The 27,183-nt window shown below is 49.7% G+C and overlaps 1 protein-coding gene across 2 annotated transcripts in view; it reads left to right on the top strand.

The window, feature by feature from the left end:
• The window catches only part of LOC118793244 (leucine zipper putative tumor suppressor 2 homolog), a 57,637-nt gene extending 33,321 nt beyond the window's left edge, over window positions 1-24,316 (top strand). The window contains exons 1-5 of one of the 2 annotated variants that reach the window (XM_036551331.1): window positions 5,775-5,975; window positions 19,060-19,572; window positions 21,051-21,638; window positions 22,006-22,275; window positions 23,060-24,316. In XM_036551331.1, coding sequence (XP_036407224.1) covers window positions 19,087-19,572; window positions 21,051-21,638; window positions 22,006-22,275; window positions 23,060-23,839 — 2,124 coding nt within the window. In that variant the 5' untranslated portion in view covers window positions 5,775-5,975; window positions 19,060-19,086 and the 3' untranslated portion in view covers window positions 23,840-24,316. Of the gene's footprint in view, window positions 1-5,774; window positions 5,976-19,059; window positions 19,573-21,050; window positions 21,639-22,005; window positions 22,276-23,059 lie in introns of those variants that run through there. The other variant, XM_036551322.1, reaches the window with a different exon arrangement.
• The last annotated feature ends 2,867 nt before the right edge of the window (window positions 24,317-27,183 follow it).

Here is a 27,183-nt window from a genome sequence, read left to right as displayed (position 1 = left end):
GCACCTGTACAGTTTGTAACACTTAGTTTTCTTTTTGGTGGAAGTGACTTCCTGGTCAGAAATGTTAGAGGTGTATCCACCACAGGAAGTCCCAGAAGCAGTCAGTGCAGTGAGCATTGGGGGCAGCCATGGAGAGATACTCAGTGAACTGGGCACTGGAACCACAAGGTTGTTCGTTTGAATCCTTAAGTGATGATTTTCTTACACTTGAGGAAGGTGTTTGACCAGAATAGCCTTCAGGTGCCTCAGTGGATCTGATTTAAGTGACCTTTGAGTACACTTAACACGCCACCGTAGCCAAGAGATTTTGCTGAGCAAGTAGGTAGCTGCAGCTTTTGAACATTTTTTGACAGTAAAAACTGTTTATCCACTTGGAGTGGGTGTCCGAGTGGGCTATGAGTGACTCAGTGTTTTCTTCTGTTTGGTCTTGTTTTTGCGGAGGCAGACTGTAGTGGAAGCTCCTGGCCGCTCACATCTGTGTTTCTTTGTTGCTTTGAAATAACACTGTACGACACTGTACCAGGTGGATCCTGGGAAGTGTAGTTGCCCCCCCCCCCCCCCCCACTCCCTGGGAGGCTTCTTGAGTGTTAGCGCTTGAGTGATAGGACCAACCCCTGCCTGCCTGGCCTGTGATGAATGTCCTGGAGTCTCAGGAGACATTGGGGTCACACCCTGTGTGGTAGAAGCAAAATTGTCTTGGCTGGCACTTTGAAATGGATAGCGATCGCCATGTGTAGTGACTATGGATGACAGTAGATAAATATAGAGGTAATTGATTGCCTGTGGTGCTGTATTTGATTTGTAGTTTAGTCACCCTACCCACAATGCATTTCTGTATGTACAGTATGTGGTCAAAGTTCATTTGTCACTCTGGCCTTCTGGAATCTGGTCAGCTGGTGTTGTAGAATTATAGAATTATAGAATTCTTTTGGTTGGGTTGTCGCTCTGTGCTGTTTGCTCAGATCCTAAGGTCTGAGTGTTATGTCCGTAAATCTGTTGCTTCCAACAGGCGTAGCTAATCAAGTAACTGTATATCTGTGGTCGGACCGCGGTCAGCCATGACCCAATATAGCAAGAATGAGCCTGAAGGAGTGGAGGAGTCAAAGGTCAGGAAGGACTGTCATGGTCATTCGGAGCACTGGTAACTCAGGTCTCATCTGTGGTAATCTGTCAGACACACCCTCTCCCAGCTGCCTGAACCCTCTGGAGGGTATCTGTGGACCACTGCAGGGTGTGTCCAAGAGAGTCTGCTCGTCTGTCCGCACTGCGCCTGTTCTCCCTCTTAGCCTCTTGTTATGGGTTACGTCCCATAAACACAGCTGTCTAGCTCCTCTTCTCTCCTACCACCTCTCCTTCTTCCCCAAAACAGCATTCTGCTAACAATACTCACCCTCCAAATGTGCCTGCTGGACTGTACACATGAACTACACGTCTGCCAGGACAAGGGGTCTTCTGTGGACCCGAGACGGGACTTTCCCTAACCTCTCAACCCCCCAAAACTAAGAACTGTTGTACCTCTGTTGAGGCCAGCCTCTTTTTCTGGGGGACGTCCCACAATGCACTTCTGCAAACAAGAGGCCTTTAATGGCAGAGGCGGCAGACTGAGTCAATCAGTAGTTTTTAGTGGCCCTTGAATGGACGACTCCAGTCCCCGACAGGCCTACTGGGAAACAGGCTAACCCCCCTGGTGCTAATTCTTTATTGAGTGTCGCTTTGAGTGGCTCCTGTGTGAAAAACAAAAAAAAAAATGGAGAGATAGGGAAAGCCTGGGAATCCCCCCTTCCTGCTTGTGTATGCAGGGCTTGTTGCTGGTTCAGTTCAGTTCTACTGCTGTACCCTTTGGCAAGGGTACTTAACTCAGAGTTGCCTCAGTAAATATCCAGGTGTATACAAGGGTAACATTTAAAAACTGTAACCTTAGTAAGTCATTCTGATTAGAGTGTCTGCTTAGTGTAATGTAATGTATGCATGTAGGGCCCATGACATCACGTGGGGGCCATTTCACAAGGGGTCTGTGCCTTCATGTGGGGGTCACCTCTGCGGTCTGTGCCTGTACGTGGGGGGTCCCCTAAAGTCTGTGTGAATGGGGGTGCTGTAACCAGTAGCGATGGGGTTTACATGAGAGAAGTGTAGACTCTCCTGGCATTTATACAGTCTCGCACCGGCAAACTGCATGCTGGGAGATAACATGGAGTGGATGGGTTTTTGGCAGGGCAGTGTGCAGGACCCCATGATGTTGCCTGGTCCTGCGGTGGTCAGCCTGCTACTGTTATTACCTCTTGTGTAGATTTACGAGGTGAGGGGGGGGTGTTCCCTGGGGGCTTGGTGTGTGTCTGAATAGGGTTCTCTGGGTGGTTTATGTGTGTCTGAATGTGAGTGAATGTCTCTGTGTGTGTCTTTTATGACCAGCTTGTGTTGCGTCCTTGTTCTGTCCCGTAAAGCCGTGGTTAATGGTGTTAATGGTCGGGTCCTGGGTGATTTGTGGTCTTTTTTTCCCCTTTTTGTTTGGGTGGTGGGCTGTGTGTGTGTGTGTGTGTATGTGTTTGACGGTGAAGGTGAGTATGTGTGTTTTAGGGTAAGTATGTGTGTGTGTGTGTGTGTGTGTTTTAGGGTGAGTGTGTGTGTGTTTGTGTGTGTGTGTATGCGTGTGTATGCGTGTGTGTGTGTGTGTGTGTGTGTGTGTGTGTGTGTGAGTGTGTGTGTTTTAGGGTGTGTGTGTGTGTGTGTGTGTATGCGTGTGTGTGTCTGTGTATGTATGTTTGAGGGTGGATGAGTGTGTGTTTATGAGTGTGTCTATTGTGTGTGAGTGAGTGTGTATGTGTGTGAGTGAGCATGTGTGTGTACGTGCGTGTGTATGTTTGAGGGTGGATGAGTGTGTGTTTGTGATTGTGTGTATTGTGCGTGTGTGTGTGTGTGCGCCCCCCACTTCTCCATCTCTCGCTGGTAAAGTGTCACTCTCCTCACCCCCTGCAGTCACTCTCACTGGACGGGGACCTCAGAGGTGCCTTTGATCACAGCTCCGCCCCTCCAGCAGCCTGGCCCACCCCTGGCACCGCTATGAAGGGAACGGGAGTCCGTCCCAGTTTGGGTGTTCAGGCATTTGGGCGGAGTACGGGGTGAAGGGCAGGGCTTTCTCCGGACGTCCTGACCCAGTTACAGGGCCCGTGAAACCTCCCCCCCGCCCGTTAAACGGCGGGGCGCTGAAGGTCGGCCCGCTTTACAGGGCTGTGCCCTCATCACAAGCCCAGCAGGCCTCTCCCAGGTGGCTGTCTTTGTGGGGTGAGCGCCTGACAGTCCCCTTCCAGGAAGAGCTTTACTGGTTCTGCTGCTCTCTGCTGTCCTCTGTGTTTGGGTGGATTTTATTTGCTTTTAGAGAAGTGGAGCCCTGTGCAACCTTGAGGGCACAGAGAGGCATTTCGCTCTAAAATGAATGAAATGGGAGAGTGACTTATGGGAATCACACTTGTGACTTCCTGTGTGATTTACCCCCCCCACCCCGAATCACATTGTAACATTAAGAAATTGGAGCAGTGTGTGAAGCTGTTTTACATAGAGATTGTGCGTGGCTTGTGTGTGTGTGTGTGTGTGTGTGTGTGTGTGTGTGTGTGTTTGTGTGTGTGGTAGAGTTACTGACTCCATTGTGGGAGAGGGGATAATGTGTATATATACACACATACATGTGTGTGTGTGTGTTTGTGTGTGTGTGTGTGTGTGTGTGAGAGTGTGTGTGGTAGAGTCACTGACTCTATTGTGGGAGAGGGGGCCAATGGCTTTGTGTCTAATAAGAGAGAGTTACTGACTCCATTAGAGTACCGATGGCTTCAAGGCCTGCTCCCTCTTGTCACGCAATACTCTTTATTTCTTTGTCCTTGTCAGTTGCAGAGGAGGCGGCAGTAAATGCATGCTTGGTAGCTGAGTCCCTTCGAACCTGAGGTTGCATTTCCGGGGGGGAGGGTTTTGTTGAGGGGAGGGTTGGGGCAGGGTGCTACGCCAGCAGCTGGATGACATCATCTGATCACCCTGTTTATGTCATCAAACTGGACGTTGCACCCATACTCTACACCGCCAGAGACACCACAAATCTAGGTGCTCGTACATGCTCGTACACTGGATGCTTGTATGTTTACTGACAGGCTATACTGTCATGCTCACATTATACATGCCCAGACACACACGCACACACACACACATACACACAGATGCGCATGCGCACACATACACATGCAAGCCTACTGCATGTGCTCAGACACATAATTACACATTTTACACGCACAGACACAGACACACAGTCATGTATTTATCCCACACATTCAAACACATGCTGACACAGACTGCAGCACAGGGCCTTCAGTGTGGAGAGCTGGAGCAGGAAGGGGACTGTGTGGTGCAGGGTAATCAAATCACACATATCCAGGAGGTTAAAGAGGACCCGGGCCCTGCTCCTCCTGGAATCTTTTTTTTTTTTTTTTTTTTTTAACTCTGAAGAGGGAAAGTCCATTGGCTGATTTGCTTTTTTTTTTCTTTTTCTTCCTCTGGTTGATTGTGAAGTGGGGGGAAGGACTGCGAGTGGTAGTCAGAGAGAGGGGTTCTTTTTAACTTCTCTGTGGTGCACAGAACACCATCCCCCCCTTTGAGAAGTTGGCAGAATTGCAAAGGGGGCAAAGAGAGTAGAGTCGCAGGCCCCGGCAACACCCTCCCACGGCTCCTTTCACTCTTAGGACCTCTCGGAGTTTTGAGGACATTGATAGAATATCATCTCTCTCTCTCTCTTTCTCTCTCCGTCTCTCTCTTTCTTTCCTTTCTCTCTTCACGCACACACACACACACCACGCTCTGTGGCCTTTATCACATGATTGTGCAGACAGAGGAGAGGGGGAAGAAAGGGTGAGTGAATGAGTCAATGGGCCAAGCAGAGCTTTCTCCCCCCAGACCTTAAAAGTGATGAATGCAGGGAAAGAAACAGACTTGCAAAGATCACTGTCCTTTCCCAAGATGCATTGCTCCTATGATGCTTTTGGTCAGATTTGAGCAAAAGTATAGGGACTGCTCACCCTTTGTCTGTTTGTGTGTGTACGTGTGTGTGTGTGTGCATGCGTGTGTGTGTGTGTGTGTGTGTGCATGTCTGTATCTGTGTGTGTGGCCTCCAGGAGATCCAGAGTCTTCCAGGTGTAGAGGGTCATGTTGCCCAGAGAGAGCAGGTCCACGGGGTAAGGCTTATCTGATCTGGTGCTTTTCTGTGTGCTCATTGGAAAAACAGGCCTCTTCCCCTGTAATGCCTATCCCTCTCCCAGGTCAGGGCCTTCATCCTCAGGCCTCTCCCCCCCTGTAACAGCTATCCCTCTCACAGCACCGCTCCAACACAGCGCAGCAATGCTATCCGGTTTCAGAAAGTGTCACTGCCATGTAGTGAGGTATTTTTTTGGTCATAGGACAGGTTGCTCAGTGGCTTAATGGAGTGTTTGGATCGATGCTGCAGGAGTCACACACACACTCACAGACGTGCACGCTCATGTTCACATGCACACACACACGCATACACACACACACACACACACACACACACACACACACACATAGAGAGAGGGAGAGGGAGACCAAGAGAGGGAGAGAGTGTGAGAGAAAGAGAGTGGGCCCTGCAGACAGACAGAGGGAGAGAGAGGGTGAGGGAGGGAGGAGGGAGGAGGGGGAGGGGCTTTGTCAGAGCGGACAGCAGGGGAGGGAAGGAGAGGAAGGAGGAGGAGAGAGTGAGAGAGAGAGACAGAGAGACAGAGAGAGAGAGAGGGGCTCCCATTCAAACTCGCGGCCAGTCACTTCCAGCAGCAACGCGGACAAAGAGGGAAAAGTTACTGAGCAGAGCCCAGGGGGAAAGAGAGAGCCTGTGCTCTGAGCATCGGAGTCACAGCACCGGGGTCTGAGAGGCTTCCCTCGGGACGGGCAGACGCAGGAAGAGGAAGCCATGCAGGGGGCAGAGAGGGGTACGTGAGCAGCCATGGGAGCGTGTGTACGTCTGTGTGTGTGTTTGGGTTTGTGGGGGGGTTTCCTGTGTGCCTGTGTGTGGAGCAAACAGGAGGGAAGGGAAGGGACTGTGAAAACAAAACTCTAACGGTCAGGAACAGAGAAATTTAAACAGCAACAGGACCGGTCGAGTGCGAGGTGTTGGAGTGCTGGTCAAGTCTGACATGTGTGGGAGCGCAGGGTTACCGACTTACGGACCCCTCTGTAGTGATGGCGTTCCCTCTGAGCAGTGTGGGCAGCGGCAGTGTTGATGTCAGGCTGGCAGAGGCCGAGTCCGCCGAGAGGCCTCTGTGCGCTGGCTCAGACAGAAACACAGACAGCTCTGGGCAGGGGGGGAAGCACTTGAGGAATGCGGCCTCAGCGTGTGTGTGTTAGTGATGGAAGGTCCGTAACGGCGCTTGTTCTCTCTCTCTCTCTCTCTCTCTCTCTCTCTCTCTCTCTCTCTCTCCCTCTCTCTCTCTCTCTCCCCCACCCTCTCTCCCTCTCCCTCTCTCTCTCCGGCCGCTCACTGGTCTCCCCTTAAACGGGGTCGGAGACCGAGGCCGATACTCAACTGCCAGGCTTTTGCAAGCGCTATGGCTGAGGGTCAGGCATTGGAGGTGGTGGTGATGGTGAAGCACGTGTTGGAGGGTCGAGGGGTGTGTGGGGTGGAGGGGTGCTGGGATGTTTACAGAGCTGTTGATGCAGTTCTCTGACAGATTTGAGGAGTTGTGTGCTGGCATTGGGGGATGGTTGGGGATGGTGTTCTACACACACACACGCACATACACACACACACACACATACACACAGGAAGACATACACGAGCACGTAAACACACATGTACAGGCATGCATGCACATATACACGCAAACCCGAAAAATGCAGTCACGCACACACACACACACACATAACCGTAGTTGTTTTTTTCACTTCTCATTTTCTTGGTGGTCTTTTGGGGACCTGTGATTGTGGTTCTAAATAGTGTTTTACAGCACTTGTTGTGTGACTGTGCATTGTGCCTCCTGTGTGATTCTGCATTAAGAACTCTGCGTGACTGTGCATTAATCCTCCTCAGTGATTCTGATGAGTTTGAGCTGGGAGCGGAGGCCCAGCGGAGGGTATTGGATTGTAACTCCGTCCTGGAAGCAATCGGAGTTATTGACACTCCAGCGAGGCAGATCACGAGGATGGCAAGGGCTAATCCTGCATATAGATCAGGGGTCAGAGGTCAGAGAGCCTGAGCCCTTTTTAATGGTCGCTCTCACTGCTGACACGCAACGTCCTCACAGTGTCTCTGCGACACCGGTGCAACGTTTTGTCAGCGTCTCACTGATGTGGTGCTGCAGCGATGTGGTGAGGATGTGCGAACAGTGTGGTATCGTGCAGGGCTTAACACTTGCAAATATCAATGGAATTGCTGCGTCTGTGCTCCTAAACACATTATGCTATTACTAGGTCTATCGCTATGCAGACGTGCCTTTTTATGGCACTGCTGTGACCCCACAGAACAAAACGCTAACATTAGAACTTCTTCTGAAGGCGATAATTAAAACCAGAGATAAGACGAGACACGTACGAAAGCGCGTGACATCATGGTGGAAAAACCACAAGCCGGGCTCTCAGATAGCGTCCTGTTTCACAAAGCCTTTTAAACGGTCTGTCCGGGTGTAAACTCCCCCTGAGACCGCTCCAAACCATTAAATGTGTCACCAGATTTAGCCGCTCTCGAGGATGTTTGGGACGGTCTGTGCTACTTGCTACTCCTTATTTATTTCAATTGACTGAATGGCCTAAATATTAGCGACTCCGGTCGAGGAACCAGGACTTAAATATAGAACGAACTGGAATGTTCCGGGCTAACCGTCGCAGAAAGCGTGCAGTGGCAGGGTTTGCGCTCAATAGAGGTATTATTTGTTGACCAGAGGGCCCTCCCCCCAGGCTGTAAACACAGTGAAAAGGTGTTAGCTGAAGTGGCTATTTTTGACGGTTTCGGGCGTCTGGAGAGCACCGGCGACACCACCGCCCGCAGAGGTGGGGCGTCAGGTCATGAAGACGTCTTTGTGGTGCTGTGTTCAGAAAACACTGGAGGGTTTTAAAACGGGCCCATGCGTAACAGTTAACCCCTGTGTATGTATCTATGTGTGTGTGTGTGTGTGTGTGTGTGTGTGTGTGTGTGTGTGTGCGTGTGTGTGTGTGTGTGTGTGTGTGTGTGCGCGCGTGTGTGAGATTGGGAGGGGTCACTGAGGGCTCCACCTGGCCTCAGATGTCCAGCTTTAAACAGAGCCACTGACCAGTCTTTCAGCGCTGGCCTGCTGGTCCCAGCGCCCCCTGCTTACACTGCGGGGACCAGAGGAGGTGCCTCCCGCAGACTCAGACTTCATAAATGTTTTATCTGTCCTAGTACGAGCGTGGGACTCGGAGGACTGACCATGGTGTTTCTGACCCGGCCTATTGCGGTGTTCAGGTGCCAGAGTGATTGAACTTACACGTGGCGTCTCTGCTTACTCTTGCTTTGTTGTCAGGTTTTCAGGGTTCATCCTGGACTTGGTGCTTTTTAAGTGGTTTCCTCATACCTCTTGATGCATCATTCATCAAGAGCATGAACGAGTTATTAAGTTAATAAGGTTGTGTGTTAATAAGGTTGTGTGTAGGTTGTGTGCACTGTGTGTTACTGTGCAGTGTATAAATTGTGCAGAATAATTTTGTTGCTATGGACACTATGCCAGCTTTCTGTATGTCTCCATGGAGATGTAAAGATGCTCTTGATTAATGGCAAGGTGATGATTAAAGCCATGTGCAAGAAAGACCTGCTCTACGGTATTACTTCAGAAAGCATGTAGATTATGAGGCCTTACTTTTGAGCTCCACTGCGGCCTAGTTTCATTAGTGAAGCCTGGGTTTAGTGGTGAGTTTCTGTCCAGGCCTAAGAGCTCTACTCTGGGTACTGCTCTGCCTTCCTGCCTCTGTCCTTTCCTCTTGGCCCACAGTGCTACACCTCTGTGGAACCTTAATTGAGTTTGTTAATGCTGAATGCTAAAATGCATATCGTTCTTTCTCAGTTGGAGACATTGCTTTCTCTGTTGGGTTTACCTGTTTCTTTCTCCCTCTGTTTCTCTTTCCTTGTCTCTCTATCCCCCTGGCACCCCAGAGCTAAAAAGTGTCTTCACTGCAACAGTCCTAGTGTGAACATTGTCACTTTAACGTTATTGTTAAAGCCAGTTAGCCTCCTCAGTGGCTGATATTTAATATGGTTGTATTCACGTTAGCTCATTCTCCAATCTGCAGGGAAGGCCTTTCAGAAATGTGTCGCTGAAAGAGGGCAGTCCACTCCCTCGTTACGTTCCATTTAGCGGCACCTCCCTAAAATAGAACTGACTCGAGGTAACAGGGAACTTAGTCGTGAGACACGGAGTGCTGGATCTCTCAGTCGCCACAGCTACCGAGCGTCCCCCCCCCCCCCCCCAACAACGCCCTCATCAGCAGGTGGGGAGTGATGACAGGTGGCTGTGAGTTCTGGCTGGCAGGGTGGGGGGGGCAGATGAAGCGCACACGCCCGTCTGGGATTCGGATGGGTGGGGGGGGTGGTAGGTGATGAGAGACGTCAAGGCCTTGGTTAATCCTAGAACACACAGCATGCGTTTTTGGCTGAGCAAGTGTTCGTTGAGTGGACCTGTCCCACTCTCCAAGTCGGGCCAGAATTTCCCTCTGCGGTGTTTCTGATGCCCAGGCCAGTGTACCGCATGAGATTAGAAACTGGTTATGTAGTGTTATGTAACTGCGTGCGTTCCGGCCACAGGGCGCAAAGCTCCGCCTTCTCTGTGTCTGTCTGCCATGGTCTTGGCTCTGGTGCTTGTTTCCCGTTGCCATTGTGTCTTTCTTATTCTCTGGTCCTCTCACTTGCTGGTTTTACAGGAAACAGTTTGCCAGGGAACAGCTGTTGAGATCTTATGATGTTGTTGAATGGTCATTTGTCATTTGCTGCTAGCAACTCTTCCTGTCAAATATCACAGTACAATTCTGACTAAAATAAATTCAGACTTTGCAGAAATCAAATTGCAGTGCATAGGTGCTTGCAAGGGCAGTTACCAGCAGGTGATTTCTGCTGACCAACAGGACATTTCTGCTGTTCGGCTATAGTCAGTGGTTTCTTCCACACCACCCTAGCTGTTTCCACATGACTGGCTCCTTGCTCGGTGATTTCACAGCTTGGTTTAATTTTTGTTACTTTGCTTATTGATTTATATCCAATTAGGACAGCCATTGAGTGCCCCATTCAATGCACAATGGTCACAGTGGAATGGTGGCAGACATGCTTTGATTTGGCAAATAGGTTAAAGGCACGCCCCCTCCACTCGGAGGGTCCTTGGAACAACCCTGTGTTCCAGGAGCACCATCTCCACGCAGAGCTGTCACTGTGTTACCGTGTCATCGCCCCATATCTCCATTTTATCACTGTGTCGTGAGGTGTCGCCTGTCACCTCTGTAAGAAGTTTGGAGCACGTGCCTTTGGGTGAGGGACTGATAATGCGAAGTGTGACAGTTACTCTACCGGAACCTGAGGAAAGTCAAGTGCTGCTGAGAGAGTTCTGTGTCCCGAAACATGGCCGTTCGGATATCCTGTCACACACTTCACTGTTTGTGTGTATGTGTGTGTGTGTGTGTGTGTGTTTGCGTGTGTGAGTTGGGGTGTCTGTGTGTATGTGTGTGTATGAGCGCGCGCATGTGTGTGTTTTTGCGTACATGAGTTCGTGTTTCTGTGCGTGTGTGCATGTTTCTGTGTGTGCGCACCCGCACATGTGTATTTACCTGTTTCAGATTCCTGCAGAGGTGCAGCTATTTAGACCTATGTTTATCTGGCTTGGTGTTGTATGGTTTTGGGCCGAATCAGGCCCCAGACCTGCCAGACAAAAGTTAATCAGCACACAGAGGGGCTCTTCCCCCACACCTGTGTGATGCTATCACGGCAGATATGCAGTGAGGTTTGTAATCTGTCTCCAACCGTGTGAACGGAGGTGTGAGTGGACCAGAGGGACCAGAAAGTGGGAGACAGACAGCTGATTAAATCCAGTAAGTCAACAGACTGAAAGACAGGACAGGTACCTCTTAATAATGTTAACACTTGGGCTACGAAATGGCTCATTCATTGAAGACTGAGCCATATAGTCCAGGCGCTGCTAGCTGGAGTCTGGACTGTGTCATTAGTTGACTTTGACCGGGAGTCCCTGGCAGTAGGATACAGTTGGAATTTTCCTGTTGAAATGGGGTTTAGGTTGACTGGGGTTCTTTGGGTCATCAATGGAGTAGTCTCTCAGTAGGGGTGTAATGATTCATATTGATGCATCAATACAAAAGCAGTGATACAGCTGTATCAGTGTTGCGCATGAGAGTTGATTCACACTGATTCTCACGTGATTCGTTTGCTTCATACACATTGTTTTTTATGTATTTATTTTTATCCATATTAATGCAGCATTTTGGATGAAACTTGAACACTTGCTACATATAATCCTACATGTAATAAACAAGTGTTTAGACAGTTTTTCCTTCAAAGTATAGAATCATTTTAAGGTTATATTGGATCATATTGTGTCGATATGTATCATGTATCGTATTTAATCACATCACATTGTATTGAAGTGAATTCTTAGATATATTCTGATTGTATCATTGCTTAGGTATCCATATTGTATTGTATCCATTAGCCAGGGATCCCTGGTATACTGGTTGGCATCATTGAGAGAGATGCTGCTTCCCTAATGAGCCATTCTCACATATTCTCCATCACAGACAGAGTACAGCTTGCCATTAATATGCCACTTTAATATAACACTTAGTCTTAGAATTCCATGTATCCACTGTCAGCAAATATTATGCAATCTCTAACTGAGGCAGTACACTACTGCGTCTGCCAGACCTGTTCCCTTCCTTGTATGTTTTCTGGCTGTCCCCATGGCCGCTTCGGCCTGACCCAGCACAACGCTGCCCAGCTCCACCTCCCATCTTACCAGATCCAACATGAAAGGGTGCTAATAAATCAGAAACTGAATGAGAGACAGCAGTCTAAAGGACTACAAGCATGTGCTGCACTGTGTGCTCCCTGCCACAGACAAAGGAGGTAGAGAGAGACTCTGAAAGAGAGGAAAGAGACGCAGAGAGAGAGAGAGAGACATGAAGAGGAAGGGAAAGAGAGAGGGACAGAAAGAGAGAGAGAAGAGAGATGCCAAAAGAGAGAACAGTGATGCAGAGAGAGAGGAGTGAGACGGGGGGGGGGGGGGGGGGGGGGGGTGTAGGGGGATAGATATATAACGGAGAGACACAGAGGGGGCAGTGAGATAGACAGATAGACAAAGAAGGAGAGGACAGACGCAGAGTGAGAGGGAAGGAGGGAGACAGACAAATTAAGGAGATTGACGCACAGAGAGAGACACAGACAGAGGGACAGGAAAGAGATGTCAAAAGAGAGAAGGGAGACTGAGAGAGCCAGGAGAGAAGGAGAGATTCACAGAGATATTCAGAGAGAGACATGGAGAGAAAGCAGAGAGACTCGGGCAGATTCTCATGTTATTCCTGGCTAGCAGGTTGGGATTCAGGCCGTCCTCATGCTGTTCTGCAGGCATCTTGAATATCTCTGTAATGAGAACCAGATTTGGGAAGTGGCAGTGGTGCCAGGAGTGCTGGCATCTGGATGGCATGGGCCTCCACACAGATTTCGGGTTTGTGCCCGTACCCCCTCTCTCTTTTCTCCCCCTTGATTCCACTGGCTCTTTCACAGGTTTTCTGTCATGCCTTTGTGGGGCCTGTTGTTCGACCCCCTTTGATTTGGGTGACTTTAACACTCCTGCCTTCCTCGGGAATATGCACCCAGCCTTAGTGTTTGGAGAACTAATCAAGAGCTCCAAAATTTTTGAAAATTTATTGATGTATCAAGTTTGGGTGAATGGTTCGGCACAAGAATATTCCAGATTGCACCGCTTACTTTGCAGTAACTGTCTAGGCCTGGTGATTTTCCACAGCTCTCCTGTGCCGTCGTCTATTCCATACACTAGTTTTTCAACAGTAAAAATGGATTGTAATGGAACGATTGGAGTGAACTTGACTGGTGCTGTAGAAGCTTCTCTCTCTGACCAATCAGAGCAGAGGGTTCTCTCCTGACCACCTGCTGGTTGGGATCAACCACCAATGAGATGGGTTCTCTTCCCCCCTGTGTCCAGGGTGGGGGTTCCCGAGGGGAAACACCCGAATTGTCTGCCTCTGGATGGGGTGGCGTGTATGCAGACCTGAGGCCAAGAACCCCCACTGTGTGGCACTGAGCGGCAGGGGTTCCCCAGGGGTTTTTCCACATTGTGCTGGAGAAGCCACCCGCTTGCTTCTGACGGCAGGAGTATTTGCAGCCACCCTCTCTTGAAAGACCCCCAGGCGGGCGAGCCAGCCGCCAACAAGGCCCCCCGTTTGTCCTGGCGTGATTTGTATGTGGGATTCTGGATACTGCTTCGCCCTGGAATTAATGCAGCCCAGATGCTTTGAGATGCTAAGGAGCCCAATGCCCCCCCCCCACTCCAAATCCCCCCACCCCCGCCCAATCGACCCTAAACCCCCCCGCCTCCCTCATCGGCCCATAAACGACCCCCATGCTTAGGCTTCTCTCCAGCTCAGAAGGTGTACGCCTCCGGCACCATGGCAACAGCTACCAAAACACAGACTGATGTGAAAGTGGTACAAGTTGGTTGTGAAAAGAAAAAAAAGGACTGAAAGGAAAAAAAGAGAGACAGAAATCGTGGAGAGTAGCTGGAGGACCTGGCTCTCTCAGCACTGCAGTCAGACTACGGCAATGTAGCGTAGTGGATTTTTCAGTTAAACAATGACTGCTACTAAAATGTATAGTATATGGCAATGATCCCACTGGAACCCGAGAGTTCAACACAGTGGGGCAGAAGTGCAGCATAGTGGTACGGAGCCAGGCCTCATAGCCGAAAGGTTGCTGGTTTGATTCCCTGCTGCTGTACCCTTGGGCAAGGGACTTAACCCTCATCCTTAATCTCACCTTCTAGAAAGAAACTTCAGTGATGAAACAGAGCCAGCGTGCAGTGAGACTATTCCGTGTTTATTCTGAAAGCTCTCAGGGAAGAAGTCATCCAACAACTCGCATAGAGAAGTCAGAGCAATTCCAACTTTCAGTAGCGTACGTCGCAATTTTTATGCGGTGATAAGGCGTGCAACTCTCAGATAGGCGCATACGTCATTTCTAGGAAGTATCCAGGCACAAAAGTTATAATTGTGTTTGAAATATTCTTTGGTTAGCAGTTAATTAAAAATGAAAAACTCCCTAAAAAACATTCTTTTAAACTTGAGCCAGGTGAAACCATATCTATTGCTGACCGGGCATGGCCTGTGTGCTTCCTTAGATCCACACAGGACAGAAACCAGTCAAGATAATCTGCTCCGCTCAGGAAAGATACAACATCCTTAACATTTCAGGAGAGTACACAGAGGGCTTTGTGAAGAATAACATCTTTATGTATAAGTTTTATACATGCAGGTAGAAACAAAGAGTACAAAATGATCACACAGAAGGAACTCAGCTCTCACAACTGCAACCTATATAAGTCACTCTGGATAAGAGCATCTACTAAGTGACAATAATGTAATATAATCACTACGCACCTCTGTCTGTGGGTCACTCAGGGAGCCCTGCTCTGTTATGGAACATGGGCATGGCAGCAGGTTAAGGAATAGTAGGTTGAGGTCAATCAGGTGTAAGGGATGTTTGTCAGATGTTTGTTCAGCCGTTTGGCCTGAACTAGAAACTGAGATATGAGGAGCACAGATATGAGGAAAGGATATTAGTCTTTTCCAACTGCTTGAAGTCCCATTTTTTGAAAGGTTGGGCCTTAGTGCTGTATGGTGGAGAGTTGTTTCGGCTGCAGGTTTGAGATGGCGTTCTCTGTGTGGGATGGGAGGGTGCGGGATGACTCTGTTGGCAACATGTGGATCCTGAACTTTCAGGGAGGCCTATTTTGGTCCCCATCCCTCCCTCATTCAGACAGAGTGCAAACTCAGTGCTGTCAGCTGCGGTATACTCCCCCTCTGCCTGTAACTCACTGCAGCCCCCCCCCCCCCCCCCCACACACACACACACACACACACACACACACACACACACACACACACACATACACACATACACACACAGACTCACACACTCATTCATGCATATACATGAACACACACACACACACACAAGTACTTGCTCTACTTGGCCTCTCCGTCTTTCTGTCTCTCTTCCTCCCTCTGTCTCTGTTGGCATATTACACACACTGTGTAGACAGACTCTCAGTGTAACTATAATCAGCTGAAACACAAGATTAACTATCACTGGAGGGTTTGGCAAAACAGTGTGTCTAACTCATTCATTTATTGAGTGTGAGTTTTGATCACATGCCCACATGGATGCCCCTGGGCGTTGGCTCGCCACAGATCATGCCCCATCCTCTCCATGCCAGACTCTTACAGAAGGAACCTGTTTCTAATCCTAGACACTGTTAATTGTTAGACGTTAGACGTTAACTGTTAATGTCTGTGAAAATTACTGGAAGATTTTCACACAGGGCTCCTCTTTGTATGTGGATGCATGTGTATCTGTGTGTGTGTGTGTGTGCTTCCATGTGTGTGTTTCCGTGTGTGTGTTTCTGTGTGTGTGTGTGTGTGTGTGTGTGTGTGTGTGTGGAAAAGATGGGCTCCAATAATGTAAAGACAAAATGAGGGCTGTGAAATTGCAGTGGCGTCTGGATTTGTCTTTGCAAATGAGATTTGGGATAATTAGCCCTGATTGTGTTAAGGCACGCTGTGGGAGAGTGCAGGCTTTGTGTCTGACGAGTGTGTCTGGACCCCCAGGAGGGAGTGGGCATGCTGGAATGGACAGGGGGTGCGAGGGAGGGGGAGAAGGAGAGGGAGAGGTAGACAGGAGTTTCCACCAAAGTGGAATAAGGCTGTGTTCTCCAGCATGGATCAAAGGTCAGGAGCGCAGAGTCTCCTGTTTTTCTCAACGTACATTATAGTGTGCCCTGGTATGTGTACTTTCTATTGGTGTGTGTGTGTGTGTGTGTGTGTGTGAGACTGTGTGTGTGTGAGAGATAATTGTACAGTCCACTGCAGACCATCTCAGCTGCGTTACTGTAATCATTCGGGACCCACAGTAGGATGTCCGGTGTGAGAGCAGGCCTTCCAGCCCAACAGAGTGTGGCACAGAGCATAACCTGTCCACAGAGCACAGGCTGACCATAGAACATAACTTTACCATAGAGCACAGCCTGGGCACAGAGCATAACTTTACACAGAGCACAGTCAAGGCACATAGCATAACTTCACCATAGAGCACAGCCTGGGCACAGAGTATAACCTGAGCACAGAGCACAGCCCTTAGTACAGAGTGTTCTGGCACAGCAATGGTTGGCACAGAGTACTCTGGTATAGAGTGTCTTGGCACACAGTGCCCTGGTATGCAAGGTCTGGCACAGAAAGGAGGGGTGTGTGGGTATGGAGATGGTCGCTGTGTGGAATCTGTGAGTTTCCCTCTGCTCTCCGAAGCTCCACTCTTCATTCAAACCAGCAGGGTAATCCCTCCCTGGAGACACCATGGCGGCTGACCTGCTTATCATAACAGGATTTAATCATCAGGCACAAGAGCGCCTTCTGCTGGTGCCTGTGTGAAAATTCCCGCAAATTTAATTCCATGCCCATTCACAGTGAAATAAAATGAGAATGCTTTAAATAGGTTCTGACCGAAAGAGAGCCATTAAGAAGAGACTACGCACCACTGCTGTGAGTAAATGCCCACTGCAGTTTAAACATACATCCACCCCTGCTGGAAAAAAACAAAGCATCTCTGCTGGAGCTGTTAAACTTGGGGGTGAAGTTATCATTAGGATTTGCAGGCCTGATCAGCAGGAATAAAAGCAGGGGCTTATGGGTTTCAGCAGGGTCAGGGAGGGGGGTAAGCCACTCGCCGCAACCTGCCAGGCAGGGGCGTCAGCGAACCACTACGGCATGTCACCGTCGGGGTCAGGGGGTCACCGGAGGTCAGGCCCGGGCTCGGAGGCCCCCCATGGCTTTATCCCCGATTATGCTGTGGTGGCATAGCCGCGGTCTCCACGGCGAGGTGATCCCTATTGATCCCCCATCGGCCGCTATTGATCCTGTTCTGCTGACCCTGCCTCTCTGCTGCCATGAGAAAGCGAAGGGGGCGAGTCTTGGAGACGTCTGCGGCCCGATCTGGTATCGGCAGGGTCCCCTCAAAGCGCCCCTGCGCCTCGTTAATCATTCCCCGGATCGATGAAGGCGTGGGAACAGTTCCCTGACCCCACCCCCCGCCTCCACGGACAGCCATCCATGAGACCAAACCTTTGCATTCTTCAAGAAGCATTTTCACCCAAGTTTGGACACCCCAGGTGTGTCCAAACTTTTGACTGGTACTGTAAATATTAAACAAAACTAGCAACATGCTAAAAACAAGTATGATTTTTAAGTGGCTGATGGTGGCCGTGAATCTGAAGTAAGTTTCTTATGCATTTAGGCTGTTGCAGACTCTGGGAAAGTGGAACAGTATGAAGTGACACAGATAAGGAGACAGTCCTAGTGCCCTCTGCTGCAGATCATATGGCTGTAATTTCCATAAATGAGAAGAGGCAAAAATACCGAAGGGAGGAGGTCACAGTGGGGAGTGTATAGTTGCATGGCCTGAAATAGTCATATACAGGCATGCAGTCATATTCATGCACACGGACACCTATGTTCACATGCATGCCTACACACACACAGACACACACACTCACACTCAGATACACACACACACACACACACACACACACACACACACACACAGATACATACACACACACACTCACACACACAGATACATACACACACACACTCACACACACACACTCACACACACACACTCACACACACACACCTTCCTCAGATGCCGCAGAAGCTGGAATGTGTGAGAGCAGAGCTTTTGTTCTGGGCACAAAAGAGAGCGGCGGCCTGCAGGAAAGGGCTGAGAGTTTGAATTGCACCCAAAACCGGCTACAGGCCACACCCCCTGCCCCCCACACAAGGAGCTTAAAGCTGCTGACCTGGCCGCATGGTTGGCCAGCTCTGTCATGAGTGAGTCTGTGTGTGGAGGACTGGCCATCTCATGACCGAGCCTATGATTGACCCGCGCTCTCATGACTGAATCTGTGTGTCCATGACTGGGCCCCTCTCTCATGAATGAGTGGAGGACGGCTATCTCTCTCGTGATATAGTCTGTATGTCAGGGACTGAGCCTGTGTGTGGCCAACTGGCCAGGTCTCTCATAAAAGAGCCTGGAGTTTCTATGAGAATAAGAGCAGCTCAGGGAAGCTGAGAGGGAGCACTGAGCACTCCCCAGACATTGCTTTAGCTTTTGATTTAGCTCCCCCAGATTGCTTTAGTTTGACCAGGGGAATGTGAGCTCAGTCTGCCTGTTTGAAGTGAAGCTGCAGTGGGGTGTGGGATTAGGCTGGCAATGCGGTGTGTCTCCTTTCGGCCCTGTGCCGCCTGTAGGTGATGAATACCCTCATTCTTCAGCAGCTCAGTTCATACAGAGTTCCTGCACCTTCCTCACAGTGTACACGCACACACGCACACGCACACACGCACACACACACACACACACACACACACACACACACAACCTCATTCCAACTCATTCCATATACACCCTCGCACCAAACACATCGGCACACATATGCATGCAGGCATTTCACTTTCATATGCATGCATACACCCTCTCACAAAATGACACACTCGCATACACGCACACACTGTTCAGTACTGAAAGAGGTCTCTGAGTGGTTGATTACTTACAGAAATCACTGCTCTGGTAAAACGCTACTGAATTAGAGCTGGCCTGAATTGCTTCATCTTTGCCATACTTATCAGAACTGAGGTCGTAGGGACCTGACCATGGGCCCAGTGGCTCTGTATGCATGTGTATGACCCTAACCCTTGCCCCCCCTCGTGTCCCCCCCCCCCCCGCAGATCGTGTGGGCGTAGCGCACGGCCGCCATGGCTCTGCTCCAGGCCCTGCCCGTCCCCTCTGATCACCACACTGCTGGCCTCGACGCCCAGCTCCGCCCCGGCCCCGCCCCCTCACCCCGCTCACCCTCCGGCCAGCCGGGCGCCATGGGATCCGTCAGCAGCCTGATCTCGGGCCGGTCCTACCAGGAGCGCCACTTCGGTGCCAAGCCCCGTAGGCCCACGCCAGCCGCCACCTGCTTCCGCACTGGTGGCTCCCAGGAGCACCTGGTCACCGCTGGCGCTGCTGCCACCGCCGCACCACCTGCCCGGACCCAGCCCCCCTCCGGGAACGACAACGCCGGCTACGCCCACCCAGGCGAGGACTGCTTCTCCGGGGACTGGAACGACAACCACGCCGCTCCCGCCACCCCCGGCAGTGACCCCGAGGAGGCCCCCGCGGGGTGCACCCTGAACGGGAACATCGTTGGGGGGCCCCCTCCCAAACTCGTACCTGTGTCCGGGAAACTGGAGAAGGTGGGTGTGCATTTTACATATTGGTTTGCACTTATATGTCAATCTAGGCAAGCTTTTGTAATCTCAGTACTGTGCTTGGCACTGACACTTGTTCATATATTATATTATATTGTAGCTATTTAGCACATTCTCTTATCTAGAGCGACTTACATAGGTTACAGTTTTTGCATGTTATCCATTTATAATGCTGGATATTCACTAAGGACATTGTGGGTTAAGTACCTTACCCAAGGGTATAGCAGTGGGCCAGCAATTTGAACCAGCAACTTTTTGGTTACGAGCCCTGATCCTTGCCACTACACCACACTGCTGCTTCAGCTATGATCCCTGCTCCCTACCGCCACACCACTAACCACATATGTACTTAGTGGTGTCCTGTTTGTGCAACTTTTCATGCCATTTTATCAGATGCACTGTGTAAGTCACTCTGGATAAGAGCGTCTGCAAAATGACAATAGCTTTATAATGTAATGGATATGGTCTTCACCCCGGCACATCAGGGGTCATGACCTCATCACTGCCCATTCGTTCCTATTGATTGAAGGGGGCATTTCATTCTCTTCTTATAGAGACAGCTAAATTAACAGCTACTTGCTGACCCATCCAACAGCCCTTCAGCCTGTTGAAGTGCAGAATCAGCTTTCTCTCCAGCTGGTATTTTCTGATTGATCCTAAATGAGGGTGAAGAACAGAGAAGTTATTATTTATTCGCCTAACAGGCACTCTTATTGAGAGTGACTTACAAAGCTTACATCTCATCCCTTTCAACAACGGGATATTTACTGAAGTAATTCAGGTTAAGTACCTTGCTTGAGGGTACAAATGCAGAGCAGGAGAATGAACGAGTAACTAGACTTGAGAGCCCTGTTCCTTACTGCTGTGCTGTAGTGCCACATTACATTACATTATTGTCATTTAGCAGATGCTGTTATCCAGAGTGACTTACATAGGTTACAGTACAGGTTACATAGTGTTACATATATACAGCTGGATAGTTACCAAGGCAACTGCCAAAAGGTACAGCAGCAATGCTCGAGCAGGAATCAAACCAGCAACCTTTTGGATACAAGCCCTGTTCCTTAGCACTATGCCACCACATTGATATTATTGTTAGATATTAAGTATTAAGTATTAGGAAGATTTTTCTCTGATTTATATCAGTAAGTAATGCTAGAGTAATAAACACATAAGTAAAGTAGTGGCAAATGTTACCATTGTAATATGTTTATGTGACTCACTTTCTTGCTCTTTTCTGTGCAGTCATTAGGGATTGCTGGTTATCACGTTACTGTCATTTAACAGATGGTCTTATCCAGAGCAACTTACATAGGTTATAGGTTATAATTTACCTTATCCATTTATGCAGTTGGATATTTACTAAGGTAGTTAAGAGGTTACAATTTTACATGTTTTACATGTTATCCATTTATACAGCTGCGCATTATTGACTTTTAATACTTTACTTCTGTTACCCCCAGAATGTGGAGAAGACGTTGATCCGACCCACAGCCTTCAAACCTGTGGTCCCCAAGAACCGCAACTCGGTGCAGTACCTGTCTCCGCGGCCAGGGGGCAGTCTGTCAGAGAGCCAGGGCAGCCTCAACCTCCTCCTGCCAGGAGCTGGGGGCTCGCCGGGGGGTGCCTCCGAAAAGCGGAACTCCTACAGCGGGGGGCGCACGGGCGGGGGCAGCCAGTCTTGCACTATGTCGGACTCGGGGCGCAACTCCCTGTCCAGCCTGCCCACGTACAGCAGTGCCGGGTTCAGCCTGGGGCCGGGGGAGGCCCCCGGGGGCCACCTGGAGCCTGCAAGGCCCACGCAGGGGCCCGGGCATGGCCACGGCCACTCCAACTCGGACAGCGGCCGTTCGTCCTCCAGCAAGAGCACAGGGTCGCTGAGCGGGCGGGGCCAGCCGCTGTCGGACAGCGGGTCGTGCGGCCGGTCCCCAGCCCCCGCAGAGGGGTACGAGGCTGTGGTGCGGGACCTGGAGGAGAAGCTGAGGGAGAGGGAGCTGGAGCTGCAGCAGCTAAGGGAGAACCTGGACGAGAACGAGGCCGCCATCTGCCAGGTCAGTATATACACACAAACACACATGCTCATATATACACACACACACAGTCCTGTATGCACACACAAACACACACACTCACACACACACACACACACACATACACACACACACACACTCTCCTGTACACACACACAAACACACTCGTTCTGACAAACACACACATACACAGGTAAACACAGTTACATACGAACATGTGTAATATATGTTTGTCTAAATGAAGCTGAGAGAGTGCATGTGTGAAGGAACATGTATATGAAAGTCCATGTGAGTATGTGTATTTGCTTAGGTGTGTGTGAGCGTGTGTTTCTGTGTGTTAAGAGACACAGAAGTGGTAGCTCACTGCGCCCCCCCGCCCCCCCCGTAGGTGTACGAGGAGAAGCAGAAGCGCTGTGAGCAGGAGCTGGAGGAGCTCCGGCATAGCTGCTCCACCCGCATGAAGCAGGCGTCCCAGAAGGCCGTGCGGGCCCAGCAGGTGCTCCAGCTGCAGGTGCTGCAGCTGCAGCAGGAGAAGAAGAAGCTGCAGGAGGACTTCTCCCAGCTGCTGCAGGAGCGAGAGGTGCTGGAGGACCGCTGCGCCACCATCCAGCACGAGCAGACCCAGCTGGGGCCCCGCCTGGAGGAGACCAAGTGGGAGGTGAGCGCGGGGAGCGCAGGTCAGAGGGAGGGACAGTCCATGACGGGGGGGGAGGGCAAGAGATGAATGGGCCAGCCAGAATTCAGCTGTGGTGGGAGGGACAGAAACAAGGCGTTCGCTACCGCTCTCTGATATTCACAGGAATGTGGTTACATACAATACATTTTTGACTTGAGTGAGGAGAAACTTCTCAGCGATCCTCTGTGTGGATCTTGAGAACTTGTTGAACCGCAGGTAACTTTAGTAGCTCTGCATTTGCATTTATTCATTTGCCAGACGCTTTTATCCAAAGCGACTTACAAGTGAGGCAGAGTGCAACACATACCAAAAAGCCATATAAGAAGTCAACAAAAGTGCTGCATGACCAAGTTTCAGTAGTGATGAATAGGGAGCTATAGGAGCCCTTGTTTATTGAAACTGCTCCTACAACAGATCCTGTTTTTCCTGTGACTATCTTGTCTGTCTTGTGGTGGTGTTCCTCCACAGACTGAAGACAAACCTCTTCAAACTGTATTTACTTTACTGCAGTTCAAAGCTGGCCTTTTCTTTTAGGTTACTTCAGGCTATTGTTACACTTTGACACTAGATTTTGAACACTGGATAGGAATGTTTGACCTATAACTAAATTTAAATGTTTTTATCGAATGTATCTCACTAACCCTTGTGGTTTGTGTGTGTGCATTGTCTGTGTTTGTGTGTGTGTGTGTTTGTGTGCGTGTGTGTATATCTGTGTGTGTGTGTGTGTGTGTGTGTGTGTGTGTGTGTGTGTTGCCCCCCCCCCCAGGGGTGTCAGAAATCAGGCGAGATCTCCCTGCTGAAGCAGCAGCTGAAGGAGCTGCAGGCGGAGCTGGGCCAGCGGACGGGTGAGATCGTGGCGCTGAAGGCGCAGCTGCGGGAGGCCCGGGCGGAGCTGCAGGCCGGCCAAGCCCGCGCCCAGGAGGCGCACGCGGCCGCCCGCACGCGTACCCTGGAGCTGGAGGTGTGCGAGAACGAGCTGCAGCGCCGCAAGAGCGAGGCCGAGCTGCTGCGCGAGAAGGTGGGCCGGCTGGAGGAGGAGTCCGCCCGCCTCCGGGAGGCCCTCAGCGCTCCCATTGGCCAGGGAGGAGGAGGAGCTGCTTGTGTTTACCCCGCCCCCAGTGGCATGTGCCTGCCCCATGGGCGGGGCTTGGGGTTAACCTCCTCCTACCCAGGGGAGGAGCAGCTGTTGGCCTACGAGAGCGATGAGGCGAAGGCCCAGCGCCAGGGCGGTGGTGGCGACAGTCTCCACGGCCTGCGGCAGCAGGTGGAGCGTCTGCGGGTGGAGCTGGCGGCGGAGCGGCGGCGGGGCGAGGAGCAGGCCGAGGCCTTTGAGGACGAGCGGCGCGTGTGGCAGGAGGAGAAGGAGAAGGTGATCCGCTACCAGAAGCAGCTGCAGCAAAACTACGTGCAGATGTACCGCCGCAACCGGGAGCTGGAGCGCGTGATGCGGGAGCTCAGCCTGGAGCTGGAGGCCCGTGACCTGGAGGAGGCTGATGGGCCCGGCAACGAGATCCGCTTCGAGGAGATCACCGCCACTGAAATCTGAGTCGGGCTTGCGGGGTGGGGGGGGGGTGTCAGGAGTGGACTCGTACTGAAAAAAGCCCTCTGCGTCACTCGAGGTTCTCTGGGAGGACGGTGACCTCTAAAACAGTAATTAAAGAGGGAGGAAGCAGAGGAGTAAGATAACCCTCTCTCTGACCCAGAGGGGAACGACAGTGGTATCACATTGCATCCACAAAACAGATAGGAGGACGTGGTAACGGAGCAGTCTGGCGGGATGTGGGGAAAGCAGCTCTGGAGGCCTGCTAACATCACTCACCACAGACCCGAAAATCAAAGAGATAACCCCCCCCAATTACCACCACCGCCCTGCTAAGCCCCAGAAATAGCTCCCAATTCCCCAACGCCCCAGACTGGAGGTTCAGCCTCCTCTGAAAGGTCATATGACTGATCCCTTTCCTGGGTGCCATGGAGACAGGCATTGGAAATAGAGGGGTGGAGACAGAAAGGGATTGGGCGGAGCCTCTGGAGAATCAGCAAGATGAGTGCATTAGCTCACACTGGGATCTGCTTCTCTCAGAGGAGTCTGCGTTAGCTCATACTGGGGTCTGTCCCTCCAGGATGAGTCTGTGTTAGCTCATACTGGGGTCTGTCCCTCCATGATGAGTCTGTGTTCGCTCATAGTTCACACTAAGTTCCCCAACCTTGAGCGAGTACACCTTACCCTTCTCTAGATTGCCACTCAGATGAGCCTGTGTTAGTTCACACTATGATACACCTCCCTTACATGATTGTATACTATCTCACACTAGGGTCTGGCCCCCCAGATGAGTTTCCCAACAGCTCACTTCCCACAGTGAGTCTTTTGCAGCTCCTACAGGGATCCACCCATATACCGCACCATATACCGCACGGTTTCCTCTCCCCTCTAAACCTTTTAATTAGCCCGCTGTGGCTATTATAACCTCATGATAGCACTGATGAGGTAATCTGACACCAGGTAAAACAGTGTTACAAAAGTGAACGTTAATGCGCTGTTAAAGTTAATGAGGTAGAAGCTGCAGGGGAATGTAGTGTGTGGTGAAGAGCTGGTGGCTGTAGAGTGTGAGGGCCCTGCGATCACTGGTGAGGAGTCACATGTTTAACCATGGAAACGCAGTTACACAGAACCTCTCTTGCACAGCCGAAACTCCCCCTACAGTCACCACGCGCAGTCAGCTGCAGAGCGTTTTTGTAGAAGACATTGCAATCTGCTGCCTGAATCTACAGGTTAATTGAGGAATCCAGTTTGTTTTAAAACTCCCCATTTTATACTTGTATTTTGTCAGAGGTTAGTCACGCACATTCATTTTCATTTTGAAATAAAAGAAAATACCATGCCATTCAAACTAAAGGCCGAATCGCAAAGGAGAAGAATGGAGTTATGCCTCAGATGTCATTGGGATGAAGTCACAGCTGTTCACATTTCTCAGCAAGGGAGTATTTTTCCAGTGAACCTGTCTCTCACACCCCCACCCTCACCCCCGGACTCCACCTGTCCTTGTATGCGGTTAGTACACTAGAGACGATAACAGAGAAGCACAATGTTATTTGAAGATTCATCTTAGCATAAGAGTGTACTGGAAGTACCTGGTTTTCTGACTGTTCTGTGAAGAAACAGTGATGACCCAATCTATTCTGTTATACAGTATACTTTTGCCTGTTTCCTAATTATAAAAAAAGGAAAATCTTCAAACATACATATTTTTGGGCATATACATTTTTATCATCTGGGGACATATCTCATTTGTTCAATCTTGTAATTATGGCCCCTCCAAGTCATCCAAGTTATTCTCCAAGGGGAAAATGTTTAAGAAAATCAGTCATATACATTCTTATTTTTAGACGGCTGTGAGAAAATATTTTGTCTTTTTAAGAAGTTTTTTTCTCCCAAATGAACAGATCTTACCAGTGTTACATTAGAGGCACAGTGACTGTTTAAACCAACATGAAACATCCAGCACAGAGTTTGTGTATTAGTGCCATTTTGCCATCAGCCACCTGGGAGAGGCTGTGAAAGAACATGTGTCAGCTCAGGGGAAGTCTGAACACAGTCCTCTTTACTCACCTTGGCCAGACTGTTATCCCTCCACTGCGGTGTCCCTGATGTAAATATGACCATATTAGTGATGCAGGTATTCATGCAAAGCACATGGGCCGAGATACAGCGCCCCCTTATGGGAAGGTGTGGCTCTTCTGTACCCTGAAATGGGTGTGGCTCCCATGGTCTTATCACTGACTCCCTGATTTGAACCAATCATGAGTGTATTCGCTGCGGTTAGCAGCGGCATCTGATTGGTTCAAACAATCTGCCATTGATGGAATGCGGTTAGCTCCACCCACTGTGGGGCACATGAAGCCCTCTGCTCTGCCATTACTAGCAGACTCGTTTGTACTAAAACCCCTCTTGTAAATATTCTTATCAAAGAATTATATACACAGCAAAAATATTCTAGATTCTTTACACAGGTGCACATATCTGTTTAAAAAAGTAGCCACTGTGAATAGACCAAAGTAATGCATCCATTTTCCCTCCTAATGTCTGCGTATATGCTGTGCTGTATGCCCACTCTGTACTAGCCATGGTTTTTTTTAAGTTGTCGTCTTTAACAAAAAAGTGTATGCGGCCATTTTATGTATATTTTTTCATGCTGTAAATTTCTTGTACAAATTTACTTGTGTTTTTAATAAAATCCAATCAAAATTAGATGCAATGGTTTGGAGTTACGCTTTTATATCATGAATATGTTTCTCATGTTTATGAATTATGAATCAGATAACTGAGGTGTGCTTTTATATCACATACTGCCAATGGTCAACTGGTCACAAAAGCTCACATTGCAATAACAGTAAAATCTTTCAACAGGGACTGATTCTTTATTATCAAACAACAGATTCAAACAGTAACTGCTGATTTTCGTAACATTACATTGGTAACCTGCTTGGCAGTTGTCCTGTAGCATACCGTAGCTTATGTTTTTACACATTGCGCATGCAAACGGGTAGCTAAAGTGCCTCCAGCACTGTTCAATGGCAATGTCCTCACTGGAATTCAGACCTGCTAGCATTTTGGTCTCAATCCCCGCTCCCCGGCCAGCATTGTAAGGCACAAAGCTGATGTAGCCACACTGTTAATTTCACATCAGTGCAATGCAATAAAAAAGAAAGTTCTTAAATGTGCTGCTCCAGGCTGAATCTATATGCCAGCTCTTACAAAACAAAGTCCAAAAAATAAGGAATATTTTTAATAAAAGTATGCAATGATATGCTGCATATATTACAAAGTATATCAGAATTTCCATTTTCGTGTGTGTACTTGGACTTGTGCAAGCATATACATATGTTGTGTAG

Source organism: Megalops cyprinoides, chromosome 1 (assembly GCF_013368585.1).
Source record: "Megalops cyprinoides isolate fMegCyp1 chromosome 1, fMegCyp1.pri, whole genome shotgun sequence".
NCBI lineage: Eukaryota > Metazoa > Chordata > Actinopteri > Elopiformes > Megalopidae > Megalops > Megalops cyprinoides.
This window is presented reverse-complemented; position numbering and strand designations above follow the sequence as displayed.